At 55.1% G+C, this 24,906-nt stretch overlaps 2 protein-coding genes across 5 annotated transcripts; both read left to right on the top strand.

Annotated features, from left to right (window-relative positions):
- The first annotated feature begins 6,962 nt into the window (after positions 1–6,962).
- Positions 6,963–11,661, top strand: LAIR2 (leukocyte associated immunoglobulin like receptor 2). 3 transcript variants are annotated; one of them, XM_081120208.1, is made up of 4 exons: positions 6,963–7,047; positions 7,449–7,484; positions 8,795–9,112; positions 10,626–11,661. In XM_081120208.1, exons 1-4 carry the CDS (start codon positions 7,014–7,016, stop codon positions 10,760–10,762), a joined length of 525 nt encoding a protein of 174 aa, XP_080976334.1. In that variant the 5' UTR covers positions 6,963–7,013; the 3' UTR covers positions 10,763–11,661. The 3 variants fall into 3 exon arrangements, 2 of the variants coding, with proteins under 2 accessions (XP_080976334.1, XP_080976335.1); XM_081120209.1 differs by having other exon boundaries at positions 6,987–7,047; positions 8,795–9,085; positions 10,626–11,660; XR_013997623.1 differs by having other exon boundaries at positions 7,000–7,047; positions 8,795–10,482; positions 10,626–11,625.
- A 3,309-nt stretch (positions 11,662–14,970) lies between these two features.
- LOC308548552 (leukocyte immunoglobulin-like receptor subfamily B member 4) lies at positions 14,971–19,213 on the top strand. Of its 2 annotated transcripts, none has more exons than XM_081120191.1 (6): positions 14,971–15,157; positions 15,279–15,314; positions 15,503–15,787; positions 15,933–15,990; positions 17,709–17,759; positions 18,129–19,213. In XM_081120191.1, exons 1-6 carry the CDS (start codon positions 15,124–15,126, stop codon positions 18,256–18,258), a joined length of 594 nt encoding a protein of 197 aa, XP_080976317.1. In that variant the 5' UTR covers positions 14,971–15,123; the 3' UTR covers positions 18,259–19,213. The 2 variants fall into 2 exon arrangements, with proteins under 2 accessions (XP_080976317.1, XP_080976318.1); XM_081120192.1 differs by having other exon boundaries at positions 18,221–19,172.
- The last annotated feature ends 5,693 nt before the right edge of the window (positions 19,214–24,906 follow it).

The following is a 24,906-nucleotide window of genomic DNA, read 5'->3' as shown; positions in this document are numbered from 1 at the left end:
CGGTGACCGCGAGAGCCCGACGCGGTGCTGGGAAGACCCCCAGGCAGGGGCGGGTGTGGGGGCCCGACGTGCCCGACGGCAGGGGCCCGGGGCGGAGGCCGGCTGGACGCGGGGAGACCGAGGCCCGGAGGAGGCCGCCCCGTGCGAGAGCGAGGCAGGGCCCGAGGGGCCGAGAGGCTGGGGTTTGGGGCTGGGGGGCTGGGGCTGGGGGCTGGGGGGCTGGGGCTGGGGAAGAGCCCCTTGAACAGACTGCGAGGAGATGGGGTTGAGCAAACTCTGGCGGGAGCAGCGGAGTCCGCGGAGCCCGAGGGAAGGAAGAGCGCGCGGAGCGGCGGGGAGCCCGGCGGAGCCCGCCGCCTGGTTTCGGGGAGATCAGCTCCTCAGCCCCTGAGAGCTTAGCCTTTCCCTGGAGGCTGTGGGGGCCCAACCGGGCAGGGTAAGGCCGGCAATAAGGGTCAGGTCCGCGTGGGGAAAGGTCCCTCGGGTCCCTCGTGGGGGACGCACCCAGGGCCGAGTTTAAGGTGGGGGTGCGGGTGGTCGCCCCAAACTCAGCACCCGAGGTAAATAACATGCTTAAGCGACAGCTTTGTATTAACTGTTTTCATTGATGTTGAATTCACATGAAATAAAACGATCCGTTTAAAAGTGGCATTTGGTACGTTCCCAACGCCGGGCACCCGCCGCCTCTACCCAGTTGCTAAGGCCCCGTCACCCCCAAGGAAGCCCCGCGGGTCGGGCGCTGGCCATGCTCCCCGCTGCCCACCTGCCTGTCCTGCATTTGCTCCTTCCCGGCACCTCCTGTGCCCGGGCTCCGGGACGCGAGGTCTCCCGTGTCCCGCTCCTCTCACCCAGCACCAGGCCTTCCAGGCTCATCCACATCCCAGCACCTGTCTGTGCCTCATGTTGTTATTTTTAAAAGCCTCACCTGAGGGTGTGTTTATTGGCTTTCCGAGGGAGGAGGAGAGAGGAACATCGATGAGAGAAACATCCGGCCGCTGCCTCCTGCACGCCCCTCTCCAGGGTCCGAGCCTGCAGCCCGGGCATGTGCCCGGACGGAGCCACAGGGGCCACGGCACCGCCACGTTTATTGGGTCACAGGGCGGTCAGGTGGGTCCTCGGCCTGGGGCTGCCGGCTCCCAGCTCACCCGGTGCTGGCTGAGTTCACCTGCTGTGGCCAGGGCTGAAGTCCGGGCCCCGGCTCCGTCGGCTGGGGCCTGTGGGCTCCACGGGCTGCCTGCGTGTTTCTTGTGCTCTCCATGTGGCCCTTCCCCAGCGACAGTGGGCTGAGTTGCTCTCTTTAAAAAAAAAAAAAATGTTTTTATTGATTCTAGAGAGGAAGGGAGAGGGAGAGAGAGAAACTTCGATGTGAGAGGTAAACATTGATGGGTTGCCTGGTTGCCTCCTGGCCGGGGACTGAACCCACAACCCGGGCATGTGCCCTGACTGGGAATTGAACCGGCGCCCTTTCGGTGCCCAGGCCGATGCTCAGCCAGCGGAGCCACACTGGCCAGGGCACGAGCCCCTCTTCTGCTTGGAACTTCCCAGATTCGCGGGCCGGCTCCCCTCTCCTGCCGCCAGCCAGGGCAGGGGCTCTGGGCTTGGGGCCCTCGCGATTAGATTGCGCGCACCCCCAGAGCAGGCGCATCAGCCAGGGCTCCAGGGAAACAGAGCCAGTGGGAGACACTTATATCTACATATGGGCACGTGCACCTCCATGTATATTAAGGTGTATTATTAAGATATCGATAAGGTATACCTTTATATGTATCATATGTAAAATATTAACTTTTGCTGATCAAGTAATAGTAACAATATCCATGTACGTTTGGTAACGGATATGTATCAGTACCTGGTAGTCAGTAGACGTTATCCATACCGTGGAACATAAACACACCTGCGTACACGATTCCTATGCAGGAGTCGGGTTTTGCAGCGCTCGGAGCTGGCAAGGCCCCAATCCGCAGGACGCGCGGGAACTCCTCTGTACAGCAGTGTCCACGCAGAACCTCTTCCTCCGCAGGAAAACCCGTTTTGCTCTGCAGGCCCTTCCGCTGACTAGGTGGGGCCCACCCACGCTCTCCGGGGCAGCCGCCTTACTCCCAGCCCCCGGCTGCCCGAGTTAACCGCACCGCACGATGCCCCCCAGCAGCGCCTGAGGGGCCCGGCTGAGTGGCCAGGGACCGTGGCCCGGCCGAGCACAAGCAGAGAATTAACCGTCACACCACGGTAGGCCCCCTAACTTTTTTTTTTTAATGCTGTTAATCCTCACAAGGATATTTTTTCCATTGATTTTTGTTTGTTTAGAGAGAGTGGAAGGGAGGGAGGGCAGGGAAGAGAGAGAGAGAAACATCAATGTGATTGAAACACAGCACCCCCCGACCTTCTGATTGAACCTGCAAGCCACGTACGTGCCCTTGACCGGGAATTGAACCTGCGACCCTTTGGTGCTCGGGCCAATGCTCTAACCACTGAGCAACACCAGCTAGGGCACCCTCCTTGTCTTAGGTGTGTAACTTTAATCACATCTTGAAAGTGTTACTGATTTTCAACAAGGGACCCCACATTTTCCTGTGCAATGCACCCCCTCCAATTAGGTAGGTGGTTTTGGGTTGAAGTGCAGAAAGAACAGAGGCCTGGGACCAAGCCTCCGAGAAGGGTGACAGTTGAGACGTAGAGGGACAAATTCCCAGAAGAGGGATCGTTGGGCCCTAAGGCAGCTCCACTTTAATGTTCTGAGGCACCTCCACGCTGTTTCCCGCGGCGGGGCACCGTCTGCCTTCCCACCAGCAGTGCCCTGGGCCCCCCCCCCCCCGCACGTGCTGTTTGTGGGGTTTTCATGGCGGCCGTCCTGACAGGCGTGAGGTGGCGTTTTATTGTGGTTTTACACACCGATGACAAGTGGGCATTTACGCCGTGGAATACTACGCAGCTGTGAAAAAGGAGCTCTTAGCCTCTGCGAGAGCAGGGAGGGACCCCGAGAGGATGCTGCCGAGGGAAGGAAGCCCGGCAGCGAGAGACGAGCACCCCGTGATCTCACTCATATGTGGAATCCGACGGGCGCAATAAACTGATGAACAAAATAGAACCAGAGGCCTGGAAACGTGGAGCAGACCGACGGTCTCGAAGGGGACGGGGACTGGGTGAGAGGAAGTGGAGAGGGAACAGCCCTTCTGCTCGCAGCCGCGGACACAGGCAGCCCCGTGGTGAGGGCAGAGGGAGGGGCGGGGCTGCCTGGCCGGGCTCAGGGGGGAAGGGGGGCTTCTGTAATGGTGTCAGCAATGAGAATAAAGTAACTATAGATATATTTAAAATAGATATTTAAAAAGCACAGAGAGTGATGAGCGGTTCCAAGGACAGAGAGACCTAATGACCCTGACCCCGAACAGCGAGAGGGGCAGAAAATGAGAGAGAGAAAGAGAGAGAGACACACAGACAGACAGACAGGCGGAGCAAAGCGGGGAGACGAGGCGGGGACCCTGCCGACAGAGGGAGCCCGAGGAGAGGCTGTCGGGCCAGGGAGGGACGGCAGCCTGGCCGCTTCCGGAGCAGCCGAGCTCTGTCCCTGGAGCTCCCCTTCCTTGCAGCCCCCTCCTCCCCTCCTCGGGCAGCGACCGGGTGCCCCGCAGCCCAGACCCCAAGCAGCTGCCCCTCCCCTGCCCGCCAGCCCTGCGAGGGAAGCTCCTGGGAGCCGACTGCAGGTCCTTTGGAGGAAGGGGTGCCTTGGCGTCGTTAGAAAAGCTGAGGGAGTGGGGAATTCCTAGAGATAACTGCTGCAAACTCGGCCGAAGTACCACGAGCCCGGGCCTTCCCTCTGGGGGTGGCGCCGGGGGTTCACTGCCCGACGGGGCGGGTGGGGCCAGGGAGGAACCCGTGCGTTGGCGGCACACAGGCTCGGCTTCTTTTAAAAAATTAATCTTTATTGTTGAAAGCATTACAGATGCCCCCCTCTTTCCCCCCGTTAGCCCCCCCACCCGCCCCACCACCCAGGCCTTCACCACACTATGGTCGGTGCCCCGTGGTTCCGCATTTACCTATAAAAGTTCTTCAGTTTTTCTCCTCCCCCCCCCGAGATCTGTCTGTCTGTCTGTTCCGTGCATCCGTGCCTCTGGATTTATTTTGTTCATCAGTTTATCAGGCATCATTTTAAAAAATCCTCTCCCGAGGGTATGTTTTTTTAATTGATTTTTTTAGAGAGAGGAAATGAGGGAGGGAGAGAAGCACCGATCAGCCGGTTGCCTTCTGTATGCAGGCATGAGGTCGAACCCTCAGCCTCTCCGCGCACAGGCGGGTGCCCGGGCGGCCCGAGCCGCACCCGCCGGCCGCACACCCCGTAGCCGGCGCCCCGAGCCTGGCCCAGGGCGGGACGTCCTGGTGTCGCCGAGGACTCGCCGAGTGGGGCCCCCGGGCTGCTCGCCTGTGGTGCCAGCGAGGCCCGGCCGAGCTCCTGGAGGGTCCCGGGCGGCGGGCACCGGCCCACGCGGGCGCTGCCGCCTCCCAGCGTCTTCCCAGCTCGCCCGCGGCTCGCACTGAGCGTCTTGCGTTTGACTCCTGCGTGGGGACCGCGCAGAGGACCCAAGACGGGCTCGGGGGAAAATGACCCCGCAGGCTCTGGCCGTGGTGCTGAAACCAGACGGGCGCAAACCCCGGCTCAGCACCACGGACAGCGACCCCCCCCCCCCCCGGGGGGCCCGACGGTCCAAGAGGGACGGGATCCAGACACAGGTCCGAGCTGCTGGACTCACCCAGAGAAGGGGCCCGGGTTTCGCAAGAGGCAGGGAAACAGCACGTGGACCAGGGCAGCGTGGCCCCAGAACGCCGTCATCTGGGGGAGACAACCCCCTCCAGGCGGGCACTGGGGCGGGCACACAGGCCGCCGGGCGCGGCGCCTCCGCTGCAAGGGCGCTGTGGGCGCAACGAGGGCCTCGAGAAAGGCCGCCTGCCCTACACACGCACATCATCACACCTCCCCGTCGCCGTGAAGTTCACGAAACCTAACGTCTGCCAGCCAACGTGTGCCATGTGGAGGCCTTGGGTGCATCCGCAATCTTGTGCAGCCGCGGCCTCCGTCTAGTTCCAAACGACTTCTCCTCACCCCCAAAGAGATCGTGTACCCGTTGTCTCAGGGAAGGTCCGCCACGAAGCAGAACCAATAGCATGCGTACACGCAGAGAGCTTTCCTTCACAGAACGGGCTCACCCAGTTACGGAGCCTGGCAAGTCCATGTCTGAAGGGTGGGCTGGCAGGCGGAGGACCCAGGAGGGCTGACGTTGCAGTTCCCTCCAAGGCCAGTCTGCCAGCAGAGCTCCGGAGGTGAGGCCCTTGCTCTCTTCACCTGATTTGATGAGGCCCACCCACGTTATGGACGGCAATTTCCTTAACTTCTGTTTCCTGGAGGCCCTGGGTCAGCTGGGCTGGGGAACAGGGATTCTGGGAAGATCAGAGGGTTGGGGCCAAGGATCATAATGCACATGAGCCTTGATTCAACAGTGACCGCTGGGTTGGGTCACTCCTGGGCTTAAGCTCCAGGTCGGGGAAGAGCCACAGGTCTGTGCCCTTGGAGAGGTTCAGTGCCACCCCGCCCAGGAAGACATGGCAGCCAGCATTGCAGACACCCCCTCTGTCCCTACCGAACCTCCCCCGGCTGACCCGGGACCATGAGGAAGCCCTTTCCTAGCGGGCCCGGCTCTGCCTGGGACCCTGCCTGGTGCTGCAACCTCAGCGGCCATCCCATGGGGCCGTGACCCTGGGAAGCCTCAGGCCTTTCCCTCCAGGTCCTGACTCTCCTCTGTCTGGTCCGTGTTGGCCCCTCCCCTGAGAGGTCATAGTGATGTGACGCGATGTGAGGGACGGAGGCTATGCGACCACCTTCCCTGGTCACAGTGCCTGTGTTCTGCGCCATAAATGGACCCAGCGACGCCCATCAGGGTCCTGACGGGAATCCAGCCACCAGCCCAGACCCATCTGGTTCTTCCCAAACGCTACCTTCCCAGAAGCCCCACTCACCAATGTTGGGACAATATAACCATTTCTTTGGTGCGTTTGCTTCTGTAGACTTAGGAACTTTGCATTTAGAAATAACTGGAGCCAGCTGGGAGGCAGGGGAAGTGCGGGGATCACAGCCCATGGTCACAGGACACAGAGGGGTCCAGAGGGAAGGGCATTGTGCCTGAGCTGGGTGCCACCTGCCCTGAAGAGCATGAGGGGGGCAGGCTGAGTGTCTGTCCTTCCAGGGTGCACTCAGCTCCCTGTGCACTCCCAGTAACAACATGACGGTGTCAGAGTTTCATGGTTTCCCTTTTACAAGTGAGAAACTGAAGTGTTTTGCATACGAAAATGTGTGGTTTGTGGATAGTCAACTTGTGAGGACCAGATGACAAGCCAATGTGTTTTCCTGCCTGTATTATCTATGTTTCTATGTATTTAAGTATCTATCATTGTATCTCTCTAAGTATCTATGTACCTATCTACGTAACTATATATCTAAGTGTCTATGTATTTATGTAACTTTCTATGTATCTAAGCGTCTATTCAACTCTCTGTATTTAAGTAATTATGTAATTATCTATGTATCTATCTGTGTACCTCAGTATCTGTTTATATATCTGTGTAACTATCTCTATACCCACCTATGCATCTATGTATTTATCTATGTAACTACCAATTTGTGTATCTATGAAACAATTTATATATCTATGTATCTGAGTATCTATCTGCCATCTATCATCTACTTATCAATAATCTATGTCTGTCTATCTCTGATTAATTAATACTATGTGGGTTTTATCTGGACCTGGGTTCATCCTGGTTATGGAATATCTCACTAGAAACACCTTCTGGAAACCAAGGCCTCTCTGGACCCAAAAAGGGGAAGCTAGAGTTGAGCCTGGGAGCAGTTCACCACCCTTCCTGTAACCACAGAAATGAGCCCATGACTCGGCCCTTGCACACTTCCTGACAGGCAGGGCCCCGTCCTCCCACCCATAGGACAAGGCAGTCGGCGAGAGAGGCTGGCCATGAGCCCCCGTCCCACCGCCCTGCTGGGCCTCGGTGAGTCCTGGAATGAATGGAGGGACCGCATCCCAGGGACGGGCAGGGTGGTGGCTTGGGGAGGCGCCTGTATCCCTGCTCAGTCCCGACTCCAGTCCAGGAGACTCATGGTCCCTCCTGGGCTCTGTCCCCTCAGCTCTGGCCCCACCCTAAGTCTGACCACGGAAGGTTCGGGCCTAGAAGCAGGTCCCTGGGCGTGGGGACAGGTGCAGACTGAGCACCTGATTGGAAGAGGGGGCTGGGGATCTGCCTGGAAGAAGGGTTGTGCTCGGAGGCAATGCTGAGGAGGGTGGTTGGGAAACTCTCCGAGACGGAGCCCGCTGCCTCCATGAAGGCCCCCTGATTGCAGCCCCGGGAGAAGCGGGCGCGGGGCGTTTTGCTCACTAGACCTTCTCTTGCAGTGTTCTGTCTGGGCCAGATGACCCACATGCACGAGGGTGAGTCTGCCTTTTCATTTGGTTTTGCACAATTTAGTTTTATTTTCAGGCACAATGTTCCTCTTCCCTGGAGTCCTTCGCGATGCATCTGCAGCTAGAATGAGGCCCGGCCCCTGTGTGGGACCCGCCTGCTCTCATGCCCTCTGGCTCATTAGCGTCAGGGACCTAACCTTCCTGCCACTTTCGCAAAGGCCGTTCCCCCAGGACCAGGACCTCCTCCCAGGCTGGGGCTCCGGTCACTGGGCTGGGCTAATTCTTTCCTGGCCCCGGGGCTGGCTCAGAGCTTCCCCCTCTGACTGAGGCGTCCGCTCTGCCTCCCTCGCCCAGACTCCCGCTCACCCCAGGGCGTCTGGGTGGTGGCTGTGGGTTTGCACAACCCCTGAGGGCCTCTGGGCACCCCCAGCTCACCCCAGCCCGGGAAGGCCGGGCCCTGGCACCCCCAGCCCACCTTCAGCCTGGGAAGTCCGGGCCCCTGCGCCCCGTCTTTCTGATGGGGGGAGCTGAGCGGCAGTGGCAGGAATGAGAAAGCGACGGGGGGGGGGGGGGGGCACAGCCGGCAGCCAGGCCTCTGTCCGGGATGCGACACTTGGGTGCCATCTTCCTGTTTCAGGGCTGCACCCCCCCACCCCCCCCCATGCCCTGCTCAGGCTGGTTTGGACACTGGGGTTTTCAGAAGCCTCAGCGACAAGGAAGTGGAAAGGCCGAGGGGCAGCCGGCAGATGCAGAACCAGAGCTGAGGGCCCCTCAGGGTTCGGCCCTGGCGCGGGGATCCTCACCCGCTGGTCCTGTGAGCAGATCTGGGCTGGGCCGCACCCCACGCTAGACTCCCAGAGGAGCCCTCAGCCCCATTGGTCCCCCAACGTCCCCCAGCTGCCCTTCGGGCCCGGCCCAGGTCATTCCCACTGTCACAGAGCCCTGCGTTCCTGTCCCCACAGTGACCCGGCCCCCCTCCCCCTCTGCCCCCTCCCAGCCGTCTCTGTCCCCCTAGAAAGTGGCTGTGGGCAGGGAGACATGCCCCGAGCCCCAGGCTGCTCTGACACCGCCCGAGTCACCGCGAGAAAAGCCCACGGTGCCACCAGGACTCAGGTCCTTGTGTCACGTGGGGAAAGTCACGGTGCAGTGATGAGAACTTAGCCACCGGGGGGGGGGGTATTTTGGGAAGGGTGGTGGAAATGGTCTGCACTGGGTTGGGGTGATGGTTACACAGCACCCTACGTTTGCAAAAAGCACGGAAGTGTGCACTTGAAACACGGCGACGGGGCGGTGTGGAGATCTCCTGACAGACCCGAGACCGCTCTGCTTCCTCCCAGGGGCCCTGCCCAAACCCTCCATCAGCGCTGAGCCAGGCCCTGTGGTCCCCCGGGGACAGCCCGTGACCATCGTGTGCCGGGGCCCAGACAGGGTTGACATATTCCGCCTGGAGAATGGAAGATACAGTGTTTTGGATCAGACAGTTGTGTCTCAACCTGGTTCACTGGGGACAGAGGCCACATTCCACCTCCCCGCAGCGAGCGAAGACACCGCCAGCAGTTACCGCTGCCGCTATAGAAAAGGGGGCGCCTGGTCTGAGCGCAGTGAGCCCCTGGAGCTGAAGGTGACAGGTGAAGACGTCCCCTCCTCACCCTCAGGTTTGTCCCAGGTCCCTGCACCCCGTCGCCAGCTGTGTCTCTGTTCTCAGGCTCCCTGCCCTCCTGCTGACCCCCAGCCCCATGGCCCCCCTGCCCCTCTACACTCATGACCCTCAACCTCCCCATCTGGCTCAGGGCCCTAAGGCTTTGGTCCCATCTGGACACCACGGTGGCCTGGGCACTGAGCCCCAGCACAGAGTGGGCACAGAGCTGTCCCTCTGGGCTGGGTGGGGAGTGGGCTCCCAGCGATCAGGTGGGGACAGACCCCCTTCAACGGGACATGTGTCCTTTCCCTCAGGATGGTGTTAAACTGTCCCTTCCACTGGGCCAGACTCTGTGGGCTCAGAGAATGTGTCACCTGGGGTGTGGTCCACCCTCCATTAGGCAAGTCACGTGGTTCATGGGGTCCCTGACCAGGGCTGGATGGTGCTTTGGGGGATGTTTTGGATGAGACTGTCCCCAGCTGGGTGTGGTCAGACCCTGAGACAAACTGGAGTGAGGGTCCAGCAAGGACATGGAGAGGGAGGGAGGGAGAGAACATTCTTCCTCTAAAACTGAGTATTTTCTCTTTTCTCTTAATCCTGCTGTCACTCGGACATCCCATGGGTGGGCGCACACTCCCAGGGGTGGCCCCCATCGTCCAGGCCTGGGGGTGTCCACCCAGTTCATCCTGACCCTGTCACCTTCACTGCCCTGGGGGACTGGGGGGCACAATGGCCCTGCTAGGTGAGATCAGAGTCCAGGACGTGTGACCCTGTGGCCAGGTGAGGTGGCTCCCACCCACTCAGTTCTCCATGGACCAGGGACCAGGTGCTCTGTGGTTCCCTTGCCCCCTTCCTAGGAGCCCCTGGGGACCTCAGCTCCCCCACCGGAGCCCCCTCCTGGGCCGGGGAGTGGCGACCTCAGCCTGGGACGTCCCCTCCTCGGGGATCAGCTGAGCAGTGGGGTGGCAGTGGGCATGGGTCCTGCCTCTCTCATGGCGGGTGGGCACTCAGCAGGCAGGGACACTCTGCATCCTTAACAGCAAGAGGCCTATTCACCCTGCGGGTGTTGAGAGCCTGGAGGGGAGACTCCCCTAGACCCCTGAGTGAGGCTGATGAATTTTCCAACTGTTGCCTGCCCTGGGCTCCTCTAGTTGACTGGCTGTGAAACCTGGGGGTGTGGACCCCAGGGTCTCGATTTGGGGGTTGTAGGTATCTATGGGGCAGGGGCCTGGGTGCTCCCAGTGGAGGGAGGGTCTCTGCAGGGCTCAGGGGGCAGGGCATCGTGAAAGGGGGGGCAGTTGTCTGAGACATCCGTCAGCCCTTTCTGACTCCTAGGGCCACCCTGTGAAAGCACTGCCCCGCCCCCGGGAGCGGGCTCCCAGCCAGGTAAGTCATCTGGGAGTGTGCTAGAGGGAGTGCTGGCAGGACAAACGGATCCTCCCCAACAGACAAGGAGGTCCTGTCTGATAGGCCCTGGACGTGGCCGCGTCCTGTCCACCTGTCAGTGACCCCCTGTCCTCTGCCTCCAGCCCCCGCCTCCTGGGATTACACGGTGGGGAACTGTGTCCGCATCGGCCTGGCGGGCGTGGTCTTGCTGATCCTGGTGGCGATTCTGGCGGAAGCTGGGCACAGCCAGCGCAAGTCCCCACACGGACCACAGGGTTGAAGACAAGGGAGTGCCCACCAGAGAGATTAGACCCCAAGGCCCCAGGAGGAGGGACCTCCCCCAGGGCCCGGAAGATCACACTGGAGCCCAGGAGACTCAGAGCTGCCCCCGCTGAGGGCCTCCTGGGAGGCTGCCCTTCAGGACCGCACCCATCCTCGAACGCAGGGTGCTCGGCGGTGACCTGGCCTCTCCTGTGTGGTCCGTCTCGGGTCTCCAGGGTTTGGCTCCAGGCCTGACGCTCACCATGCTCACGGCCCCCCCTCCTTCCTGGGCCTCCCTTCTCTCCAGGTTTTGAGAGGCCCCAGGTCCCTGCAGCCCAGCCTCCTCCCCTCCTGCTGTTACAGAGGCTCAGGCCATTTCCCCTGGTTCAGGCCTCTCCCTCTCGCGGTCTCAGGGTCTGGGTTCCCTCCCAGGACCGCCCGCCCAAAGCCCATGCTGGGCTTTTCTACTCCCCACCCCTTTCCTCCTCCGGGAGCCCCACCTTCCCAGCTGCTTTCTGGGAAACGGGAACCTGCTGCTCAAGGCTCTCAGTCCCACTGACACCTGTCACCTGTGGAACTGCTCCTGCCTTGGGCCCCACCCATCCCACTTCCCTGTTCCTGGAGTGGTCTCTGCCTCCTTGGTCTGTTTCCTTGGGTCCCAGCTAACTGGAGTCAAAAGTCCAGGGAAGGAAACGTGACCCCAGACCACAGCGAGGTATCACCGCACAGTCATCAGGACGGCTGTTGTTAACATTTTTGCCTTTAAGCGGACTTAACAGGGAGAACACTCCACTCCGTAAGGTATATAAATGTCTAATCACTGTGCTGTACACTTGGAATAATATATTGTATGTATGTCAACTGTAATTGAAATATAAATTTAAAACAAGAATCTAAATAAAGGAAAGTAACAAGTGTTGTGAGGAGGTGGAGGAATGGGGAGCCCTCGTGCCCCTTGGTGGGGATACAAAATGGGAATTTGTATGGCTGTTCCTCAAAGTTAAACACGGAATTACCACCCGGTCCTGCAACCCCTCTTCGGGTGCCCACACACAGAAGGCCTTTATGGATTGAGGTAACTAGGTGTTCTGTTTGTTTCTTGGATTGGAGGATCTAGTTCTTTCTATAGTTTGGAAATTTCTCACCCATTAGTAGTTTGAATAGACCCTCTTGCCGGAGCCCGCCGGCAGAGTCGAACGGTCCTGAGGAAGGGGTGAGGATGAAGAAAAGACAGACACAAAAAAGATGGGATCAGGAGGGCTGCAGCTCATCACTGCTACCAGCTGCCAGCCCCGAGTTTATTTTCCCAGCTCAGTTTATACAGACACTATAGATTTTGCTGAATAGCGCCCCGCCCCGCATTCCTTTACCTTGCCCATATGAATGCTCTTTAGAGTAAACATCCTGCCTCGTGCAGGAGCTCAGACCTTGTTAACTATCTTTGTCTTGGCTTCTAATGGGAACTTTTGGGGAGGATTAAGTCCTAGGCCAGGTATGTGGCTTGACTGCCCTTTGATCCTTCAGGCCGGGACCAACATCCTGATAAGCCTTTCTGGAATTTATGGCCGCAAGCTAAAGCAGCATCGCCTTGGTGCCTCAAGGTCTGGGTCAGGGAGCAGGAGAGCACATCTGCAGCTCACCCAGGCACCGTGCCTGGGGCCACAGCAGCTCACCCACATCTCCCAAGGAGCAGGGGAGCACATCTGCAGCTCACCCAGGCAGCTCCTCCGTGCCTGGGGCCACAGCGGCTCCCCACACTCTCTGTTCCCTTCTCCCTCTCTTCTTCTTCTGGTGTGACTATTATTCTTTTATTACTCTTTCTGATGGAGTCAGATAGTTCTTGTAGGGCTCTTTCATTTTTTTAATGCTCAAGTCTCTTTCTTCTTCCCTCTGCATCATTTCTAGATTTCTATCTTCGATATCATTGCTCCTCTCCTCCATTTGGTTTGCTCTTTCCTACGCTCACTAGTTCATGCTTCATCTCTTTCACTGAGTTCTTCATCTCCAGGATTGCTGTTTGGTTCTTTTTTAAAGTTCCCATCTCTTTAGTGAAGTACTCATTTTGTTTGTTAAGTTGTTTTCTGAGCCCGCTATATTGCCTGTTTGTATTTCCTCGCATCTTGTTGAGTATTTTCAGAACTGCAGTCTTGAATTATCTATCATTATGTCACATATTTCCATGTCTTTAAGTTTGTTTTCTGGAGATTTTTCATTTTTGAGCTGCCTCACTACCTCGGTTACTCAGGGCATTTGATGGATTTCTTCTCTGTCTAGGCATCAATATGTAGATTGCACTTCTCTAGCAGATTAACAGGAAGAGGTCTTTCTATGACTTTCCAGTAAGTGGCGCTGAATAACCTTTTTTTCTTCTTCTTTTTTTAAAGCTCTGTGAGATCCCAGCGCTGTCTCCCATGACCTCTGTGGTTGTGTAGCAGTGATGCATTGGGGTGGGGGTGGATCCCTCTAGGTTCTGTGTTATTTTACACTTGGTAATGGTGGGGTTCTCCCTGTGTTCTGGTCACAGAGTGTACCATTTTCTCAGGGAAGAATGTGGGTATGTAGTATTAGGTCTTGGGCATGTTCTCAGTTGCACAGTTAATGTGGTCCACAATCCCACATCGAGGCCAAAGGGAGGTGATCTCTGGGAGGTCTTATAAGGGGAGGCACCCAGGCTTTGTGGCTTTGTTTCACTGTTTGAATTGGAGATCACCCAACAGAAAACCACAACTGCTTTCTGGGCTCAACCATAGCTATTGCTGCAAGAGACTGGGGGTATCAGCGACAACCAGGTTCCTGCCCTCTCTGGGCTGAGCCCCAGGCGACCTCCCAGCTGCTGGGCTGCATTTCTGGCTCATATCAGCCCCACTCCCTATTTGATCCACCTGCCCACCTTTAGATGTTTCAACGTGCAGACCTCTCAGGCGTGTCTGTGCGTTGAGCGGGGAATCCTTTGTTGAGATATGACTGTAAAGACTGCTGCAACTTCTAGGGGAGACACCAAGGGAATCTCTCAGGCTGCCATTTCTCTTACATCACCTCCTGTGGTGTCTCAAAAATCGAGCTTCTGTCACAAACACTGCGTAGATGTTGCTTTGTCTTTGTGGCCATATGTATGTCTTCAAGGTAGATTACTAGAGAGAGAGAGTTGACTAATTACATAATCTAGTGGATGGGACAAAATAAGCACCCTTCCATTTTTGCTCCTTCCTGCCACGTGTGACCTGAGTGGCTGCCTCCCCACATCCTCTCTGGTAGCATTTATGGTCACAACTGGAAATGCTCCAACGTGGTAGACAGCAGTTTTCTCCGTGTGGCTTTCACTGGAATGTCTCTTGTTATGAATGACCTGAGCGTCTGTTTACGTGACTGTACATTCTCTGCGCATACTTGCTGTAAACCTGTGCTTAATATCTTTTAATTTCCTTCGCATTTTGTTTAGGCATAATTCACATGCCGTGCAATTCTCCCATTTCAAGGTGTAGAATCCAAGGTGTGTTTTTTGTTTTGTTTTGTTTTTTAAAACTATATTTGCAGAGCTGTATGGTATCACCACAGTCAGTTTTAGAATAGTTTCATTATGCCAGAAGGAAACTGCATAGCCATTAGCCACAAATCCTGTTAGGTTTTTTGTTCGTTCATAGGCAACCACGAATCTTTCTATCTCTGTAGATTTGCCTATTCCTGACATTTTGGAGAAGCTAAACCATACAACATGTGGGCTTTTATTACTGGCTTCGATCACTTAGGATAATGTTTTCAAATTTCATCCATGTTGCCCTGGCTGGTGTGGCTCAGTTGGTCGAGCATCGTACACTGAAGCATCATGGGTCCGATTCCCAGTCAAGGCACAGAACCAGGATGAGGGTTTGACCCACAGTTGGGAGTTGGGGCACGAACAGGAGACAGCAGATCCCTGTTTCTTTCTCACAGTAATGTCTCTCTCTCTCTCTCTCTCACTTGTTTTTGGAGGTGATGATGCGGTTTTGTTTGTTTTGGCTAATGTGAGATTTGCAAGCACAGCATTAGAATCTGTGTGGTCCAGCGGTGTATTCTTGGGACAGGCACATTGCAAATCCTCAGTGCATATGGGCTGATACTGGGTCAAAGGGGGGTTCAGGCCAGAGAGACAGAGCTCATGGGTAAAATGGGGCCTCAGGCGCGGCAGAAATGTCTGCAGAAGCCTGCTGCCCACCCCAGCCCCAGCCCTGAGGAAACGAGAGCCAGCTCCCAGGCAGGGGCTGTTCCCTTTTGTGGGGCTGCTGGCCTGGAAACCCCGTGACGGACGGCTAGCCTCGGAGAGGCCACACCCTGTGTCTCTCTCCCCTGAAGGCACTGTGGTCCCCTCCATCTGCACAGTCAGGACCAGAGAGAGGGGACACCATGACCCCCACCATCACAGCCCTGCTCTGCCTCGGTGAGATGAGAGGAGGGGGAGGGGAGCCCTGCTGTGTCAGGAAACCGCAGGACTCAGGAGGCTCGCGGGAGGGGGCTCTGCTCAGGATGAGGGCAGATCTCTCACAGGGACTCTCTTCCAGGGCTGAGTGTGGGCCTGAGGACCCCAGTGCAGGCAGGTGAGTCTGTCCCCAGGTGTCCCAGGTCCCACTCCTCACTGGGCACACTGGGCCACACACCCTAGGCAGCTGGAGATGGAGAGTGATAGATCGAGGTTAATGGGGGGGGGCATCTGGGAGTTTGGGGCTGAGAGCTAGGAACTGCGGGTGAGGAATGTCTTCTGACCCTGCCTCTGGTTTCCTTCCAGGGACCCTCCCCAAACCCACCCTCTGGGCTGAGCCAGGTTCTGTGATCTCAAGGGGAAGCCCTGTGACCATCTGGTGTCAGGCAACCCAGGAGGTCACGGAGCTTTGTCTGGATAAAGAGAGAAGCCCAGTGGCCTGGGACAGAAAATGCCTACAGATGCCCGGGGACAAGGCCAAGTTCCCCATCGCATACATGACCCAGCATTGTGCAGGGAGATATCGCTGTTACTATCTCAGCCCCAATGGCTGGTCAGAGCCCAGTGACCCCCTGGAGCTGGTGGTGACAGGTGAGAGGACACTCAAGGGTCCCAGCCTCAGGCTCTGCCCTCAGGAAGGGGGTCTGCTCTCAGGGTGTCCCCCTCCCACAGCCCAGGCCTGGGGGACGTGAGGGAGGTGTGACCCCATCTAACTCGCTGCCCCCTCCTCTCCTAGGAGCCTACAGCAAACCCAGCCTCTCAGCCCTGCCCAGCCCTGTGGTGACCTCAGGAGGGTATGTGACCCTCCAGTGTGGCTCATGGCAGGGATTTGACAGGTTCATTCTGACTAAGGAAAGAGATCATAGGTTCTTGTGGACCCTGGATTTACAACCACAGCCCAAGGGGCAGTCCCAGGCCCTGTTCCCTGTGGGCCCTGTGACCCCCAGCCACAGGTGGAGGTTCAGATGCTGTGGCTATTACAGGAACAAACCCCAGGTGTGGTCACACCCCAGTGACCCCCTGGAGCTCCTGGTCTCAGGTAAGTCTCATTACTGTCCCATCCATGGAATGAGGCACCAGGCAGGTTATAGGCATCTTTGCTGGGAGGGGAGCCCTTGTGAGAGGGTAGGGTGAAGGGAGCACAGGGGCTCCTGGGCCAGAGACACAGAGAGAGACAGTGAGACACGGGGGCCAGGACAGGTGAGAAGTCAACGGGTTCAGTCAGGAACCCAGCCTCTGCACAGGCCCAGCTGGGGGCTCTCAGGTGGTGAGGTCAGAATGAAAGTGCAGGGCCCAGGGAGGGAGAGACAGAGAGAGACAAGAGTTGGAAGGGGAGAGGAGGAGACTCAGAGAAAAGAGAGACAGACAGAGAGGAGGGTCCTCAGAGGGAGGCCTGGGGACTGTCAGGTCAGAGCAAGGTGGGCAGGCGGCCCTCACCCTCCCTCCCTCTCTCCAGGGCACCTGCCTGACAGACCCGCCCTCTCGGTGCAGCCAGGCCCCAGGGTGGCCTCAGGAGACAACGTGACCCTGCTGTGTCGGTCACAGAGCCCGAGGGACACTTTCCTTCTGTCCAAGGAGGGGCAGCTGATCCCCCCCAAGTCTTAGATCAAAGCACGTAGCTCAGCCGTCCCAGGCAGAGTTCCCCATGAGTCCTGTCACCTCAGCCCACGGGGGCACCTACAGGTGCTACAGCTCAGTCAGCACCAACCCCCACCTGCTGTCCCAGCCCAGTGAGCCCCTGGAGCTCCTGGTCTCAGGTGAGGGGCCCTGACCCTGTCTTTCTGTATTATATAATATATGTATATTGTATACATATATGTATATTATACATGTATTATTTACATATTTATATATAAACATGTAATATTGCATATGTAAAGATACACACATAATACCCATAATACACGTCTTTGTATATACATACATACATAAAACTATCTAGATAGCCTGTAACCTTTTGGAGAGTGAATGAATGAATACATGAAATAACAAAAGAAAATCAGTTGAAGGTTCTCACTGCAGACTCAGGAGTCGAGGGAACAGGCTGAGGTTGGGCAAAGACTGATGTAGCCCTAGGTGTCCGCTCCTATTTGTTTCTGACCCTCAGCAACCCCTGGGCACCAGCCTCTCATCCACAGATCCAGGACTCTCGCCTGAGGGTGAACTCGGGGCTCTGATTTTCAGGAGATTAAGTTTGGCTTGGGCTAGTGCTCCGGACTGGTAAGCGATCAAGAAAAAGCCAGACTTCAAGAGTTTTTGAACATGTTCACTCTCAGCTTGTGGCATGGGGCGTGGCAGAACCCTTTATGTTTTTAAGATCCAAAAACTAAGTCTAACTGTGAGGAAATCAGAGACACGAGGGTCGCCACCTCACCCATAGCTGTACAAGGTATGGTCGTGAGAGTAGATAAAAACGCGGGTGAGCGGGGGGATATAACAAGTTAGATCCTTGAGTCGATGCTGGGCAGAGAGGCTTTCCGCTCCTCATTCTCTCTGATTTTCTGATTCTCAGGGGTTCCTGTTACTATCACCCCGTCAGTGCAGACCCCAAATTCCACAAGTGGTAAGTAACCAAATCTGTTCAGCTTGGGGACTGGGGAGTTCAATGGACGGGGGTCCAAATATTTGCTCTGGGAGCTGTTTTTTGCTTTTTTTTTAAAAAAATATGTTTTTATTGATTTCAGAGAGTGGAAAGGAGAGGGAGAGAGAGAGAGAAACATCAGTCATGAGTCATTGATCGGCTGCCTCCTGCGCACCCCCTGCCGGGGATCGAGCCTGCAATCCGGGCATGCGCCCTGACAGGGAATTGAACCGCGATCTCCTGGATCCTAGGTCGATGCTCAACTGTCGAGCCACACCAGCCGAGCTCTGGGTGCTGTTTTGAGTGTGACCTGCTCCACCCTCCATGACCTCTTTCTCCCATTGTCCCCAGGTCCCCAGCTCCCAGAATACACCGTGGAGAATCTCATCAGCATGGCTCTGTCTGGATTGATCCTGGCAGTGCTGGGGGTGTTTGTGTTTCAGGCGTGGCACAGGGAGAGAAGGCCCCAGGGGCAAAGTGAAGACGGAGCACACACATTCCTCAGGATCTGTAACAGAACCTGAGAGCCACACCACACAGGCAAGGTTGTGATGGCAAGGTTCTGAGAGTCGGAGCCACAGGCTGTGTGAATTCTGCCCTGAGGACCTACAGGGAATGAAACTGTTGTTAGTGCTGGAGACAGTGACAGGGGCTGGGGATGTTCCTTGGGGGAGGCTCCTCCACCATGAACAGTGTCCTTGCCTTGCTAGCTCCCGATGCTTGGCATCTCTTATTCCCCATGTCAATGGCACAATGCTGCGTCCACATGGAGAGATTACGTTCATCACTCCACTCCTGTCTCAACTCTGTTCCTACACTGCATCGCAAATATCTTCTTTATAACGTCTACATTCCCTGGTGTGAGTTGCTCCATGCCTTTAGCTCTAAGTGCAGAGGCTCAGGAAATGTGGTTGAGTAACTAAATCAATGGACTGAAATTCACCTCCAGCCTGGAAGGTGAAGCTGGCAACACTACCCCAGGACCCTGTCTGGATTCTGTGGGCTCCTTTCTCTTCGCCTGGTGCTTTCTGAGTGGCTCCTCCCACCACATCAGCACTTGGCATCCACACTCTCCTGCATGCAAGTGACTGCCCACAGTCTCTCTTGACTTCCTGTGTAACTGGTAGTGATGTGATGATGGCTCCTTCAGGGCTGTGGTCCCAATGAAATGAGATTGTGAATTCTAAGATGATAAACACATGTTTGTTTGTTGCTGCTGTTGTTTGTTTGCTGGGAGCTATAAATGGGCAACGTATCTGAGCCACTTAGAGCAGGGGTTAGCAACTTTTTCTGTAAAGGGCCATCCAGTAAATGTTTTTGGCTTTGTGGGCCTTAGGATCTCTGGACTAACTACTCCGTTCTACCATTGTAGTGTGAAATAAACTGTGGGCAACATGTAAGTGGACATCATTGTGCTTCAATAAAACTTTATTTGTAAAAAATGGATGAGGAAGCAGATTTGTCCTATTGGCCTTAGTTTTCTGACCCCAGACTTACAGAGAGTAGAGGATGGTTTATGAATTTTGCTCAATATATATTAGTATCATCATCACCATCACCATCATCACTAAATCATAAACATCATCATCACCATCATCACCATCACCATCATCACCATCATCACCACCATCACCACCATCACCATCATCACCATCACCATCATCACCATCACCATCATCACCATCATCACCATCACCATCATCATCATCACCACCATCATCACCATCACCATCATCACCATCACCACCATCACCATCATCACCATCACCATCATCACCATCACCATCATCACCATCACCACCATCACCACCATCATCATCATCACCATCATCACCATCATCACCATCATCACCATCACCATCACCATCATCACCATCATCACCATCATCACCATCATCATCACCGTTATCACCATCCCTATTACTATCATCATGATAACATCATCATCATCATCAATATTATCACTATACTTTAACTCTGCCATTAAATATTGAGCTTTTCTTAAAATAGTGGGTGACACAATCTCCAATATTTCCTTCTCCCTGTGCTAGAATTAAATTCGAACCCTGCCTTATCTTGGAGAAAAAGTAAAACTCTCTCATCTCCCTTACAAGTTCAAAACTCTTTTTACTTTTAAATATTTTAAATTTTAATTACAGTTGATGTACAACACTAGTTTTAGGTGTGCAACCCAGGGATTAGACATTTATATAACTTAAAACATGAGCACCCTGATAAATCTAGCACCCATCTGACACCATACATAGTTATTACAGCATTAATGACCATATTCCGTATGCTGTAGTGTACATTCCCATGACTATTTCGTAACTACCAGTTTGTACTTAATCCCTTCACTTTTTTCGCAAATCCTCCCTAACCCCCCTCCCATCAGGCAACCGTCAAAATATCCTCTGATCTATGAGTCTGCTTCTGTTCCGCTTGTTTGTTTATTTTGTTGTGATTTTTTTTTAAAGATTCCACATATAAGTGAAATCACCTGGCATTTGTTGCAGACACTCTTTTTAAAAATGCAGAATAAAACAGGATATCCTTCGGTTTTATAAATATTGAAAAGACTCCGATAAAACACAGGCAGATAGGTAGGGTTTTCCTGGTAGATGGAGAATGGTAATGGACGCAATATATGCCAAAATGAAGATTAATGCAATCATGCCAAGGCGGAGAAACCTAAACATTTAGTTGAGCGTCAGTGTGTGGGATAAAGACGGGAGTGATGAGAATTGAAACTGGAGTTAGCAAGGGGAGGCTGAAAATAAGGGCCTTGGAGGTGCAGGGCGAGGCCGACAGTCCCGTAGGCAGGGCTCAGTGGGAAACGCCCACGTTCAAAGGTGAAGAGCACCCTTCGCTGCCTCAAGTTCAGATTTGAGCGAAAGGGGTGCTTTGATGTTTCTACCATGGTGGAGTCCTCTCAGCTAACAAGTCGCGACGGACGTGCTGCCACGATCCAGGATCCTGTCCGAAGTCAAAGCCCTGAAAGGCGGTTACGCAGAGACCGAGAGCCTGGAGGGTGTGTCCGGAGCAAAGCCAATTATAGCGGCTCCCGCCTCCTTAGGAGTCCTGCTGGGAATTGGGAAATCCGCATCTTAAATCCGTAAAGGGGGAGCAAAATCTCTAAATCCAAGAGAGCTCTCTGGCGGATGTCACCATCTCAGGGAATCCTTGAGGCTTTCCAGTGGTTCCGGTATTAGGTTACGATATGAGAAGGCCAGTGGGGGCGTAAAGGGGGGGGATTGATGACTCTACTCCCGCCGAGGAAGGAGAAAGAAGCACCCACAATGGACATAAGTGATCCGTGTGTATGTCTGGAAGGCGTGGGGTGGAAGAAGAGAGGGGGGAGGAGGGGAGGAAGGAGACGCGACGAGAGAAATGCTCTTGGCTTCTACCATCCCGTCAGTCTCCCAGATCTACGTAATTGACCTCGATCCTCCCTCTCCTCTCTTGGAACAGGAGCCAGATCTTTTTTTTTTTATATCTCTTTATTGATTTCAGAGAGAGGAAAGGAGGGGGAGAGAGATATATAGAAACATCAATGATGAGAGAGTCATTGATCGAGCCCACACCCCGGGCATGTGTCCTGACCAGGAATCGAACCCCGATCTCCTGGATCCCAGGTCGACGCTCAACCTCTGGGCCACGCCGGCCGGGCCGTGCACTTTCTTTAAGCTTCGTTAATCCGGATGCGACCTGGGAGGATTTGGAGACGAACACCAGTGACTGCAGTGTGGGGAGAGGCAGAGCCTTGGGCGGGGACCGTTCATCGGGTTCTGAACCCCGCATCCACTCCGTGGTGCGTTAGGACAATGGTGTATTCTGTGTAGAATACAGAACTGGGGAGTTACGAAAGGCAGAACTTGTGCTCTGAAAAAAGAAGTCGCACATCTTTGGGACCACAACAGACTGACATGTGGCGAAATAGCTGTTTCGCTTCCCTTTAAAGATCGGCGTTGGAACGTGGGCTGCAGGGTGACGGACGCCTGCCTGCGACATGCTCTCAGCAAGCCCGGCCTCCAGGCTCCGCCCGCGCCTCCCCCGAGCAGCGTGGGTGGGGCAGGAAAATCGCCCTCACTCCAAAACTCACCACCCTCGTGCCGTGGGGAGGAAAAGTGAATCATATTTTTATTATCATCATTTTGGACTTTAGAATAGGCCTTGGATTCCACTTCGAAATCCACGTTAATCGGTCTTCTTATTGGTGCATTACTGATTTATTATTTATTCATAAATATTTTAAAATTAAGTCTTGGTAACAAAATAATCAGTAATCAATGTCTGACAGTTAATAGTGCATCGCCCCATTAGTCTTCTCATTGGGGTGCTAGCAATCTATTATTCCTTAGTAAATATTCTGAAGTTAAGCGCTGGTGATCAATGAAGCAATTGTCAATCTCTAAATGTACGTATTTGCCGTGTAAATGTTCTTCTACTGTCGCTGAGGAGGGGAGTGCAGTGTGAGAAGGGCTGGCGGCCAGCAAGGAGCAGGCGTGGCCTACCATCGCACGGGACACCTCACCCTTACCTGCTTAACTTCTTTTGCCACAAAATCATTACAACAAACTGTGCAATATAGCCCTTACCCCATCATGGGCAATTATTTATCGAGAGGCAGGGAGAGGCATTGACTGTGTGGGTGGCATACAATCGGTTTGAAATGCCAAGCCGGTCACTCCCTTGAAGGTCCTGGGCACGGGGCGAGATCATGCTGGGATCTGCAGGTGAAGGGGAGCCCTTGGGCGGGGTGGGGAGCGGCCAGGAGAGGTCAAGGTGAGGTGGGAACGGGCCTTCCCCGAGAGAGGCAGATTCAGATATGATACCTGCTGTGAAAGGGGAAACCTCAGAGCAGAATCTCCTTAGCGGGATAACGGGAGATGTGGAGGCTTTTTTCCCCCCAAGAGCCTGTGTCTCCAGAGAAGAGAAAGATCCGTGAGCTGGGCCTCAAGCACGTTCACGTTCTGGAAAGCGCGTTGGGAGCTGAGAACGGAGGGGGTCACCATTCTCTGTGTGCGGGCTCTCCACTCTCCGGGCATTGTGTCTCCCAGCATTTAAAAACAATGTCACCACCTTCGTTATTGGTGAAATAGGGACCCGTTGGCTCCTGTGGATTTTCTCCTACTCACACGTTCATGGTTGACCTTGGCACTGTGTTCGGTATTCAATCGCTTCTGGAAACCCCCAGACCACTGACGAGCGGAGGCTTAAAGAGATGAGGCTGGTGATGAACGGAGATGGCCTGGGTCCCTGCCCCCACCTCCCCGCCGCTGCCCCCTGCAGCTGCTTCCCCAGCTCTGGAAGTCTCCGGCGGTTCAGACGTCCTCCGTCGACAACTGAGTTGTGGAGCAAGAGATACCACAGACGGGAGGCCGGTGGAAGGCGCTGGGGACGCCCTCCCCTGCTCGAAGGACTGCACAGGCTCCTGCCACCGCCGAGGACCTGGAAGACACAGGGACCATAGTTCTGTCCACACCCCCGTGCGACAAATGAACCTTGAGGAACCTTGAGGAACCTTGTGCATCAGGCGACCATTTCGATTTCCGCTCCTGCTCCGGCTGAGGCTTCATTGTCAGAAAAATCCCCGCACATCTCCCGCCGTGCAGCTGTTCATCTGGGGAAAATTCATTTCCTCTGGGTCTGTCTCTAAAGGCTACAAGGTCAGTCGACTTCTGGGTGTCAGGGCCAACAACACACCCGATCGTGACTCCTTTGGGAGAGATGGACTCTCCAGACCTCCAAACAAGGCTGCAGGGACCACGATCGCCCCTCCACTGGGCAGACCATTACACGCCGTGAGGACTGGACGTGCGAAATAGGAAGTTATCCACCCCCTCGTGAGCCTGATGGGTTCCGGAGAGTGGCGAAGGAGTCCAGTTGTCTGAGGCATGTTGAGCTCTCCCATCTGTGGTGACGACTCAGTGCTCCATCTGAGCCTCTTGCATACGGGGAACAAACCCAATTCCTGGTGGACCTTCCTTGGAATTTGGACACAACATATCCCTCCTTGGGTGCGTCACCTGCACCCACATATGAGTGCCCTGAGGGGTTGATTGCTTTGGGTGGGACCCAGAACAAAAGAAGTCTTGGCAACAGGTGCGGGCTGCCTGGGCTGTTGGACCCAGGAGATTTGATTGTGTCTGAAACATCTGCAGCAGATGAGGTCCTTATAGAGTCTTCGGGGGAGCTGCAGATGAATTAAAACACAGACATTTACTCTTTTGGAGCCGCCTTGTGCATTTCCCTGGAGAACTAGTCTCCTTTGTGAAACAGCGTCTGGGTTGTTACCGGGCCCCACTGGAGACGGTCTTGGCCAAGTCACCATGAGACATGAGATGCCCATCATGGAACGGGAGCTGATTACTGACCATACCTTGAACGGGGCTTGCCCAGCGGGGCCCCGTCACCAAACAGAAGTGGTCTAGGTGAGATGTGGCTAAAGGAGTCCCTCAGGGCAGGAGGCAGGCAGAACAATGACCTTCTAAAGATGTGCACCCCTTAGTCTTCAGCACCTGTGACTGTCACCTCACGTGGCACAAGGGACTTTGCAGCTGTGATTATGTTCAAGATGTTGAGATGGAACATGATCCCGGGTGAGCCAGGTGGGCTCAATGTCATCACAAAGTCCTTGGATTGAAAGAGGGAGGCAAGGGGACAGAGCTGAAGAGATGTGACAAGGGGAGCAGTGGACAGAGTGATGTGACTGCTGGCGTTGAAGACGGAAAAGTTCGATGAGGCACGGCATCGGGACAGCGTGGGAAGCTGGAAAGACAAGGAAACACTTTCTGACCTCCAGAAGGGAAAGGTGAGAAATCTGTGTTGCTTTAACCCAGTAGCACCTGGTTATTTGTTATGGCAGCAACAGGAAACTAATACACTGGGCCCCCCCCACTTGTTTTTGGAGGTGATGATGCGGTTTTGTTTGTTTTGGCTAATGTGAGATTTGCAAGCACAGCATTAGAATCTGTGTGGTCCAGCGGTGTATTCTTGGGACAGGCACATTGCAAATCCTCAGTGCATATGGGCTGATACTGGGTCAAAGGGGGGTTCAGGCCAGAGAGACAGAGCTCATGGGTAAAATGGGGCCTCAGGCGCGGCAGAAATGTCTGCAGAAGCCTGC

This window comes from Miniopterus schreibersii, assembly GCF_964146895.1.
Source record: "Miniopterus schreibersii genome assembly, chromosome: 18".
In the NCBI taxonomy this organism is placed as follows: Eukaryota; Metazoa; Chordata; class Mammalia; order Chiroptera; family Miniopteridae; genus Miniopterus; species Miniopterus schreibersii.
This window is presented reverse-complemented; position numbering and strand designations above follow the sequence as displayed.

What these genes read in the sequence shown, in the direction of transcription:
- LOC308548552 (XM_081120191.1), top strand. Translation starts at nt 15,124, where the DNA reads ATGACCCCCACCATCACAGCCCTGCTCTGCCTCG. An exon ending in CCTGTGGTGACCTCAGGAGG is followed by an intron (nt 15,991 to 17,708) that starts GTATGTGACCCT and finishes TCTGATTCTCAG; the next exon opens with GGGTTCCTGTTACTATCACC. An exon ending in GACCCCAAATTCCACAAGTG is followed by an intron (nt 17,760 to 18,128) that starts GTAAGTAACCAA and finishes CATTGTCCCCAG; the next exon opens with GTCCCCAGCTCCCAGAATAC.
- LAIR2 (XM_081120208.1), top strand. Translation starts at nt 7,014, where the DNA reads ATGAGCCCCCGTCCCACCGCCCTGCTGGGCCTCG. An exon ending in CACCGCCCTGCTGGGCCTCG is followed by an intron (nt 7,048 to 7,448) that starts GTGAGTCCTGGA and finishes CTTCTCTTGCAG; the next exon opens with TGTTCTGTCTGGGCCAGATG. An exon ending in CGTCCCCTCCTCACCCTCAG is followed by an intron (nt 9,113 to 10,625) that starts GTTTGTCCCAGG and finishes CTCTGCCTCCAG; the next exon opens with CCCCCGCCTCCTGGGATTAC.